The 11,078-nt window shown below is 35.9% G+C and overlaps 1 protein-coding gene across 3 annotated transcripts; it reads left to right on the forward strand.

Annotated features, from left to right (window-relative positions):
- Positions 1 to 1,138: 1,138 nt before the first annotated feature.
- On the forward strand, positions 1,139 to 10,700 carry NRROS (negative regulator of reactive oxygen species). Of its 3 annotated transcripts, none has more exons than XM_070945670.1 (3): positions 1,139 to 1,164; positions 3,899 to 3,971; positions 8,337 to 10,700. In XM_070945670.1, exons 2-3 carry the CDS (start codon positions 3,936 to 3,938, stop codon positions 10,290 to 10,292), a joined length of 1,992 nt encoding a protein of 663 aa, XP_070801771.1. In that variant the 5' UTR covers positions 1,139 to 1,164; positions 3,899 to 3,935; the 3' UTR covers positions 10,293 to 10,700. The 3 variants fall into 3 exon arrangements, with proteins under 3 accessions (XP_070801771.1, XP_070801769.1, XP_070801770.1); XM_070945668.1 differs by lacking the exon at positions 1,139 to 1,164 and adding an exon at positions 6,428 to 6,536; XM_070945669.1 differs by lacking the exons at positions 1,139 to 1,164; positions 3,899 to 3,971 and adding exons at positions 6,219 to 6,263; positions 6,428 to 6,536.
- The last annotated feature ends 378 nt before the right edge of the window (positions 10,701 to 11,078 follow it).

The following is an 11,078-nucleotide window of genomic DNA, read 5'->3' on the forward strand; positions in this document are numbered from 1 at the left end:
GCAATGTAAATTTTGGCCTCAATTGTGGTTGTAACTTGAGGACTACCTGTATTAATTTGAACTGCCTGGACTTCCTGATTTCCTGCCCTTGGTAGATGGATTTTAAGAGAGGAAATGAGAGTCTTTTATTTCTATCCTTATTTCTGAAGGAAAAAAAAGGAGGAAATCATACTATAAAATTTAATGTCCCATTACTGGGATGAATGCAACCCATGGGCTGCCCATTCAAGTAATCCTAAACTATAATTAAATTGTGATCAGAATTTAAACAACTCTAAATAAGCAATTTTGGCCCTTTTATGATGAATGTTATACTATATATATAATGGAAAAGTCCATATTTCCCCAAGTTTCTTTTGGTTCTATTTTTGTTTTAAACTTCCTGTTTTAATTGTTTTTGAAACAATTTTCAACTGTTCTTTTCACTAGAAAATTTAAGAGGAACAAAACTGTTGCAGGAAATTTCAGTAATTGTCTTTACATTATCAGGACTAAAAAAAAAAGTTAAGGTTAATTTAAGTTTGTTATCTCAGATCAGGTTTTTCCCCAGGATATACTTATTTGATTAGAAATCTCATTTACAATAGAAAGTTGGGTGATTGATGGAAAATAACCCAAAACTTGTGGTATTTAGGGGGTGTATAATAGCCTGTTAAGGATAATGTGGCTGCCTGGAATCTGAAGAGGAGTACTACTTATTCAAAGATCAGAATAAACCGCAAAACTTTGTTGTAGAACTATTTGCTAAACTTTCTTCTCTGTGCTGTGGCTCAGTCTTAGAATGGGCCCTTAGATACAGAATTTTTCCTTCAATTAAGTAAACATAGTAACTTTTAAAAGACTAGCCCCACTATGTCGCAGAATGACTTTGGAAAGGGTGAGGATTAGAATCAGGTTTTCTTCATATGGGCTTTCTTGTTTCTTACAGGAACCAGATTTCCAATGACTCTCCCTGAGCCAGATTGCTCGCTGAAAGGATTGCTTTGTCTAGTACCTTGCTCTTGGGTATTGAGCATCAGATGGTCAGATGCTCTGCTACCTTACCCAACCGAGCAAGGACCAAGCCCTGGGACCAGGGTGCACCCAAGAGAAATGCAGGAGTGGGAAAGCTGTCCATTTGCCACATGTGACACAGATACTTTTCTTTAAGGGATCTCTTTGACAGTGAGTTCTCTTGAGCTAACTCTGGGCTAGGATGTAAGTCTTGCTTGGCATCACAGCATGGGAAAATAGGGAGTTCAAGTGCTGCAGCTGGGGATCATATGAGGCCTTGTCAGTTAAGGGATAAATTATTGCTCCCTTATATCTAAGCTGGAGAGTCCACACCAAGTGTGCATAGTTTGCTGGCTTGCTATTTTTTGTGCCGAAAAGCTACAGTGTGCTGTTTTGCATGTACAGAATGCCTGGGTTTTTTTCCCCCCCACGGAAGGCTTTTATTCTTCATCTGCACCTGTTCAAATGTTATGGTTAACATGAGATTTATTTTACCAGTCAGAATGCTGTAGTTCCAGTTCAGAGCTGGTCATAAAGCTTATTTGCTTTGATGGGCGAGGAAGGAAAAGGCAATTGCTGAGAGCCAATAACCATTTAGAATTCTCTCCATAAAAACCTGGGTGTGGTAATTTGAGATATATGGGCTGCTTTGGGGGAAAAAGAATCAAATATAACATAGAACTGAAAAAAAGTGTTGCTTACTATTTTAAAAGCACCAGTGTAGTTCTTGGTTTGTCTAGAAGACTACTTGTTCTCTTTAAACATATACTGTACATGAATTTCAAGTCTTACAGCGCTTACGTGAGTGATATTCAGGAAATTATGCTGCATAGTAATTTTGGGCTTATAATTGCCAAATTCCCAATAGCATAAATTGGTTGGAGTTTAGTGAAGTTGGTAGTCAAACACATCTGAAGGATAATATCTGGTAATATATGTTGACTGAGAAATATTAGGGTTCACACAGTGGTTAACAATTAAAAACTGTTTTTATTTGGCAAAACCAGCAGATGCAGCACTTGAAAATATATTTTTTTAGTGGAAAAAGAGATTAAAAAATCTATTTGTATGATTCTCAATAGAAATTCTCAGCTTCACTTGGTCCAGTAATGTAGTGGCATACCCATTTTTGGGCACATTGAGGCTTGCCCAGGTTACATCACTATTGCATGAGTTGCATTGGTTTCCAATACGCTTTTGAGTGCAATTCAAGGTGCTGTTATAACTTCTGAAGCCCTGTATAATACTAGTTTACTTGTTGGACCGCCTATCTCCAAGGTTCTTGCCAATCTCACCAGATCTGACAAAACAAATTTGTAACTATGTAATCTTGTGGGACTGAAAAATCACAAAGCTTGTGCTATGGAACAACACACACACACGCCTCTCTATGCAAAATTCTGAAGCTTCCCCCCCCCCAACTCTTTGGTTTTCTGCAAGGTTGTGAAGACCTGGCTTACCCCCCCAACCCCCAACCCACCCCCCCGGATGATGGGCCAGGATGGTAGATGAGCTTAATATTGATGTTGTTTGTTATATGGTGCCTTAGTTAATGTATAATGATTTTTAAAATTTCACCTTTCTGTTTGGTTTATAGAGGTTTTATTATATTGGATCATTGTTAGCTGTCCAGAGTTTGTATGTAAGATAGGTATGTGGGAAAGCATATTCATTTTTTAAATAAAATAAAACCAATAAAATCAGTGTGACTCGGAGACAATATTTTGATAAAATTAGTTTTCATAAAAACAATGATTTTTTTAGTTCTGGCTTTACAAAAAAAACAATCTTAATTTTTCACTTGGTTTTAATTAATATATTACGCTATCCAGTTATTTTGGTGTCTAAGCCACAGTTTATGGTTTAATATGATTGTGCAGCTAATTGAGCAAATTGTGGCTTAATGCAGCATGCAAATACAGCCACTGAAAAATAAGGAATGATATATGGGCTTAGAGAAAGAGACAGACAGATCAAATAGCTATTACATTGCTAGATGGTATTATCAAAAGAATGTGATTATAAGCAGTTCCTTTTGTGCTAAAGTACAGCAATCTCCTGAAAATACCATCTAATAAGTTTCTTGGAACTGTAACAAAATTTCACCCTGATCATAATTTTCAGAAATTGATTCTGAATCAAATGGAAATAGCAGTGCCTTACGGTCATTTATAAAATGGTACGAGATGTTATTTCCCATCAGTTAATTATCACAAATGTATTATTCATATGAACCTTCTACTAAGACTAGAATCTTCTGGCCTTTCTTGAACTTAATTGCCTTTCTTGTGTTCTCCAGAATTTTGTGCTAATCAATCCCAGCCAGCATAGTTATCTCCGTTGGAAGATGACAAATAACTTTAATCTAATTTATCTGATAAGTAATCAATGCATCTGTAGGCTGATATATCTAGAGGGAATTCTGTAATTGTAGTTGACATATTTGAAGTACAGATTTGTAATCTAACATTGCTTTAGTTTGCAGAAAGCGGTAGCAGTCCAATAGTATGAAACTAGAAATAGTCGATAATGTTATTTCTTAATATTAATTTATTAATCTTTAGGTTGCACCAGGAATCTTCACTGTTGTTGAGATTAAAAAAAAAAAAACCTCTGAGCTCTGACGTGACTAGAATCAGTGAAATTCAAGTAATAGCTTCAAATTTACCCTGTACAATTTCCTTCCTTTCATTTCCCTTCTTCTTAGCTCCTTCTCATTTTCAAGTGACTTGCATACGCACAAACTTTCCATATGCAACTGCTGAGCTTGGGTGGGGGAGGTTGAGTGAAGCAAATTGCAACTTGCTTTGGGATCCATGTGACCGTATTTCCTTCCGCAAAAACTATATTAATCTGATCTTAAGTGAGTGCAAACAGCTAATTGTATTATCATTATCTTTTTGAGAAATACTCTGAGGTAACAAGACAAGTGTTGGTACAGAATGAACCTCCCAGAATTGAATACGTTGCTCCAAACGGTGAGTTAATCCTGCATAATTTATCTTAACTTTTCATTTTACATAGGGCTTTTCAATAACAATTAAAAACAACGTGCTACATTATGATACATTCTAAAGTATTGAACTATACTGCTATCATTTGCAGTCAGAAAAAAGTCAGATTGTGATCATGATGAACATTTCTCTAGTTGCTGTTAATTCATTCCTAATATCTACTCTACAAATTATGTATTCTGTTTCATGATAAATTTGTATTTACTGAGAATAATCATTGATATATATAATTTTGTCATAAAAAGTTGTTCTGTAGGTTACTTAGATGGGTCCCTGAATTGTTCTTGAGAATCGAGAAAGTCAGATTTATTCTAAAGTGGGATATGTTGGCTTCTCTGAGTAATTTACAAGAATCAAATGTAGAAGAATTAATTGAGGAAGGCAGGACGCATGGCAGTTAAAGTCTGAGGTAAAAACCTTGAGCCAGTCACTTACTTTCAACCCAACCTATCTCACAACATCATTGGATAGAAAAACAGAAAGAGGAAGCACAATGAACATTTCCTTGAACGCCTAAATGAAAGATGAGAATATAATTCAAACAAACAAACAAACAAACAAACAAACAAACAAACAAACAAACAAACACAATAGCTAAGAATGAAAGCATTAAACAAGCAGGATGGGAGTTTACTGGCAATTAGTAGAAAGAAAAAGAGAAACCCAGCACCAGCCTAGAAAAAGGATAGTTCGTAGCATCTTGTGAAGACACAGGTGTCACTCTAACAAACTGATGATATATAATTGGTCATGCCCTTTGCAGAAGCCATTTTGTGAATGGATAGGGTTTTTCAGGAGTCTTTTTATGAAAAAATGATCACATGTTCTCAACATTTCAATGTTCTGTAGCTGAAAAAGATAGGAGAAAAAGATAGCAGGCCATCATGTCATGTCCAAGAAATCATGGTTGTGAAAACCTTAATTTAACATCAAGTATGATTGCAGTGAGTTCCTTCAGCCAATGTTCAATGTGACCTGATTGTGTTCTTATAATTTTCCCACTTTATGGCTAAAAATAACTTAAGGAATAGGGGAGTTTTGATTCAGAAATGGCAGAGAAAAATTGTTTATTTCCCCCCTGCCTCCTCCAGCAAACAAAGCTCTGTCTCTACAGAGATCTTCCAATGAAAAGAACAAATTTAGTTTCATTATAAATCTCTGGCACCACATATATTTTGGTTAAAAATGTCATGCAGAGGCAGATTTTTTAAAGTTATTACTATAAGTGTATATTCCACACTTTTACTTTCAGCAAAAAGATTTTGCAAATCTGTTTCATCAGAAATGATAATAACATAAAATAAGCAAGTACAGATAGTCCCCATCTTACAACCACAATTGAGCCCCAAATTTCACAGACAGTTGTTAAGTGAGTTTTGCTCCACTTTACAACCTTTTTGCTATAGTTGTTAAATAAATCACTGCAGTTGTTAAGTTAGTAACATAGCTGTTAAGTGAATCTAGCTTCCCCATTGACTTCGCTTGTCAGAAGATATCAAAAGGTGATCATATGATCCTGGGATACTGCAACCATCATAAATACATGCCAATTGCCAAGCGTCCAGATTTTAATCAGTGACCATCGGAATGCTGCAATGGTCGTAAGTGTGAAAAATGGTCATAAGTCCCATTTTTTCAGTGCCATTGTAATTTCCAGCAGTCACTAAATGAATGGCAGTAAATTGAGAACTACCTGTATGTAGACCAGCCATCCACAGATATATAAACTTCAACACTCAGAAACATGAGCAATGAGTGACAGTGGCTACAGAGTTCTGGAAGTTAAAGTCCACCCATAAGGACATTGCCTATATTAGGGAAGTCTTATGCCGATCCATATTGAAAAGGAGAGACTCTTTCAAATCTCCTTTAATTGTTAAAACTCATAAAGAGCTAGTTTGATGTAGTGGTTAAGAAGCTTGATTAGAAACCAGGAGACTGCAAATTCTAAGGCACAGAAGCTACTGTGGTTGGGTGATCTGGGGCAGTCACTGTCTCTTAGTCCAGGGTACCTTACTGGGTTGCCTTTGTGGGAAAAATAGGAGGGAGCATCATGTATGCTACTTTAAGTTCTACAAAAAAGAAGGGATATAAATCAAATAAATGAATAGATCCTCACATTTTACATTATATGTCTTTTATGTGTACCCCAAATGTGATTGCAATCTGAAGCAGAATTTTAGAGGTGTCTATGGGAGCTTACATCTATTTTGCAAAGAAAAAAAAATATTCACAATGAAAACCTAAGAAATATTTGTAAGTAAACAGATATGAATATGAATATTCCTTTTGTCTGAATATATTTTAATGAAGTTTGGAACTGATGCTTTCTAATGGGCAACCCAAAACTCTATAAATAAGAAAAGACAATCCAAGTCTCCTAATTTTATTATATTATTTTCATTTTTCTCTCTTTGCAGGAGTCCTGTTGAAATGGCATTAATTGCTGTGATTATCTCCATATGCATAGCTTTTCTGGATACAGGATGGGCAACAAAACCCACAACCTATCATAGTATTTGCAAACTAGTGAGTCTTTTGCAAACATGAAATAACTTTGGGATTTCTTGAAAAAAATGGGAAGAAGAGAGGTCATTTATTTAAATGGTAGTGTCTGCAACAGCATATTAGTTCCAAGGGTTTGATCCAAATGCCAACAAGAATCCAAAAATTAACCTAACATATTAGAATGTTCAACTGTCTTATTTATCTTTTCATTTTGAAGATGTTCTTTAAAAATACAATTAGTTTCTTTATGATTTGAATTTTATATTTTTAGGGTAGGGTACCGAGAAGGGAAAGATGATTTAAAGTAGGGATTTTAACAAAAATCTGAAAGGCATCTGGTTCCCTATTTCTTTTAGTTACATAGATCCATCATTATCTATGGATATTCTCAGTCATCTCGGTCATGGTTGTCCCAAAGGTGCTTTTTCAAAAGGCAATTGGACTTTGTTTTTCCTGAAGGGTGCATCTAGTCAATGACTTGTGGACGCATTTTGTATGGAATCCACACAAAAATGTCACATAGAACATAATACTAACAACAATATGGTAATACAGATACCGGTAGTTCTTGTTTAGCAATCACAGTTGGGGCCAGAAACTCAACTGTTAAGTGAAACTGTGACTGTGCTTATGATCTTATTTCAGCTTTCCTTTGCTTTTAAGACTTTTAAAGGTTGTAAATGAGAGGATTGTTTTCAAAGTGAAATTTTTCATCACCATTGTAACTAAGAATGATCATTGTACAAGGCAGTTGCTAAATGAGAACTACCTGTAGAAGCAAAAGGCCAGGAAGTGTTTCTGGATAGCAAGTTCCCCATGAGATAAATTTATTATTTATAAATTTTATATAGATATATATTATAAATAATAAATTTATCTCATGGGGAACTTGCTATCCAGAAACACTTCCTGGCCTTTTGCTTCTACAGGTAGTCGTCATTTAGCATATATACATCACCTTATTATTTTATATATATAATATTTTATGAAAGTAACTCAAGATGGGCAAACATAGCTAGTACCTCCCCCCCAATAACTACCTTGTGACATAGGTTAGGCTAAGACAGAGTGACTTACCCAAAGTCATCCATCTGGTTTTCACATCTAAGGCTGAAATAGAACTCAGTCTCCTGGTTTCCATCCTACTGCCTTAACCGTAGACCAAACTGGTGCTCTAATATAAAAAATGATGCTGATGATAATAATAATAAAATATATTATCATTATTATTAATAATAATATCTATAATAATAATACAGTAATTTTTCCAAATTTTTCAAGATTGTTGGCTGTTCAAAATATAGTTTACAGTTTACAATAAGGGGTAATATTACCCCTTATTGTAAACTGTAAACTATATTTTGAACAGCTAAGCAACGTTGAACAATGTGGAAAAATTACTGTATCATTATTATTATAGATATGTAGGGACTCAACAGATGAGATCAAATTAAATATATTTTCCTCTAAATTTAATTCTACTTAAGTATGTATATAGCATTGTAGCAGGGGTGAAATCCAGCAGTTCCAACAGGTTCTGGAGAATCGGTAGCAGAAATTTTAAGTAGTTCAGAGAACTGGCAAATACCACCTCTGGCTGGCCCCAGAGTGGGGTGGGAATGGAGATTTTGCAATATCCTTCCCCCAGGAGGGGTGGGAATGGAGATTTTGCAGTATCCTTCCCCTGCCACACCCACCAAGCCACACCCACAGAACCGGTAGGGAAAAATTTTGGATTTCACCCCTGCATTGTAGTATGGTGTAATATAGCATGTCTTTAGTATCGGAACCTCATCATTTCCTATATGTTTCTTGCTACAGAAAAAGAGAAGTGCAGATTGCAATGGGAGGCGGCTGAGTTCTGTCCTAAAAGACTTGCCTGCTGGAATAGAGGAACTCTTCCTGGATGCCAACGTTCTACAAACTCTTTCAAATGCATCTTTCATACAGTATCATGTCCTACAGAACCTCAGTCTGCATGCAAATGGGTTGGAACTCATTGAACCTGGGGCATTTCTTGGCGTTAGGAATCTTAGTCTGCTAACTGTGTCAGACAATTTCCTCTCCCTCAATTATTCTGTAACAGCATCTGCTTTATGGACTTTGACTTACCTGAGGAAACTGGACCTCTCTGGAAACCAGCTTACTGAGCTTATGATGGGCAAATTGATCCAGCATTTGTCTTCTCTAGAATCCTTGTCTTTAGCAAGGAATGCCATTTTGAGGTTAGATGACTCTCACTTCAGAAACCTGCCCAATCTGCAACGTCTGGATTTACAGCAGAACTATATCTTTGAAATTGAGGCTGGGGCATTTGAAAACATGCCAGCTCTGCAACAGCTTAATCTGGCCTACAACAACATACCTTGCATTGTGCAATTTGATCTGATCCAACTTCAGATGTTAAATGTTAGCAATAATCACATTGAATGGTTCTTGTCTGCAGACAATAATGCTTCTTTTGAACTGGAAACACTAGATCTTTCCTACAACCAGCTTCTGTTCTTCCCACTACTGCCCAAGTTAAATAAATTGCAGACTCTGCTGCTGACACACAACCACATGAATTTCTATGGCAAATTTTTCAATAATTCAAACAGCTCAGTTCAGCTACTGTTCCTAGATGGCAATATCATTAACATTACCACTCAAGAACTTTGGGAAGAAAACAATCATGGCAATTTCTCTTCCTTAACATTTCTGGATATGAGCTGGAATGAGTTCTCTTATTTTCCAGATTATTTTTTTAAGGGGTTAATTTCCCTTCTTTATCTGAACCTCAGTCACAACTGCTTAAAGATACTGAACATAGAGGACAGGGAAATGCTAAATACTCTCATTGATTTGGATCTCAGCCACAACCTGCTTTCAAAGCTACAGATCAATTTGGGTTCTGAAGGCAGCTTAACCAACCTCAGAAAGTTTAATCTTAGCACCAACAATCTACATGGCTTGCCACATCAATTCTTTATCCATGTAAGAAAAATCACTACAATTGACATCAGTAAAAACCCAATCCACATCTGTTATCCATATAGTGCTACAAGCCCTGATTGTGTAACTTTTACTTATGCTAATTCCTTAAGGAACCTTTTATTGTCTGGCTGTAACCTAAGCATGTTGTCCTGCCATTTCTTTAAGGGAACTTCCCTCACATATTTAGACCTTTCTAATAATCCTAGGTTGCTTATTAGTGGCTTGGGAACTTTGAAAGATATCACTTCATCCATACAGGTACTCTATCTTAGAAATACTGGCCTCTCTGCTGCAGGCACAAAGATGGACTTTTCTGCATTTCAGAAACTGATAAATTTGGATCTGTCTGGAAACAGTTTGGCATACTTCCCAGAATCCTTAATATACCTTAAACTTTATACTCTAGATCTCAGGATGAATTTCTACCATAGCCTACCTCAATACTTCATGGAAAAGCAACTTGGAAAGAGTTTGCGTGTGATCTACCTCAGTGAGAATCCTTATGACTGCTGCAAAATGGGTTGGTGGGATACTCTGCAAAGCCATGGAACCCTACGCATTGGAGACATGACTGACATCACTTGTAATTACTCCTCCAGATTCATCAGTGCAACAAATATACCTGAATCAGTTCACCATGATTGTAGGTGGCTAACAATGAATATGGCTTTGTTGTATCTGGTGCTTATTCTTCCCACCTGTTTGACCCTGCTGTTTACTTTTATCATCGTCTTTTTAATTTACAAGGAAAAAATTCTTCAGATGCTAAAGAGCAGACATAAGAAACCCAGCCCATACTGAAAATTGGTGGCAGAAAGAAGCAGTCTAATCTAATAGCACTTAATAATATGCTTAGAAAGTTACATTTGCAGTCACAGATTTAGTTATAATAAGCCGTAACTTGTAGTAATGGTTTACATGTCTAAAAATGACCAAATTTTATATCTAAGCACATAATTGGCAGACAGTAAAAACCATAAAATTGTAGTATGGGTTAAATTAATCCTAGGAAGAAAAGTCTTTATGGTCAAAAGTAATGTATATAAGAGATTTATATTGTGAATAAGTCACAATTTTTGAATAAATCCAATTCTACAGCTTCTTGGGCAAATTTTGGAACTTTACAATACTCTAATCTTCTTCAGATGTTGTGGCCAAGTTTTATTCTTCGGTTGTTTATAAATTTATAAATAAATTTTTGAAAAATTATTGCTATCTTCAGTGTTTTGATTAGACAATGTATTTTTTTTCTGAGAATGAGAAGATAGTTAAATGATTTTCTCTCTCAGATTAAATCACAATTCAAGACATAAGTGTACAGTCTTATTGTTGAATGATATATTAAGAATATGTATCTGATAGCATATATCCTGAAGAAAATATGTTGATGATATCGGCTTTCTATCTCCATTCCAGATTGTCTGAATGATGCACGGAGGTTCTGTCTCAGTGCAAGGAGGATGTGAGGTGCTATAGATTTCTGTTATACCTAAGCAAGTCTGTGTGGCTCAGGGGTTTTGGATCTCCTGGTTACAGGGATCTTCCATTTTTGGTTCTATGGGGTGGTGTTGCCCTAGACAGACTCAG

This window comes from Pituophis catenifer, unplaced genomic scaffold (assembly GCF_029215685.1).
Source record: "Pituophis catenifer annectens isolate HBS135680 unplaced genomic scaffold, rPitCat1.0.hap2 SCAF_6, whole genome shotgun sequence".
Lineage (NCBI taxonomy): Eukaryota > Metazoa > Chordata > Lepidosauria > Squamata > Colubridae > Pituophis > Pituophis catenifer.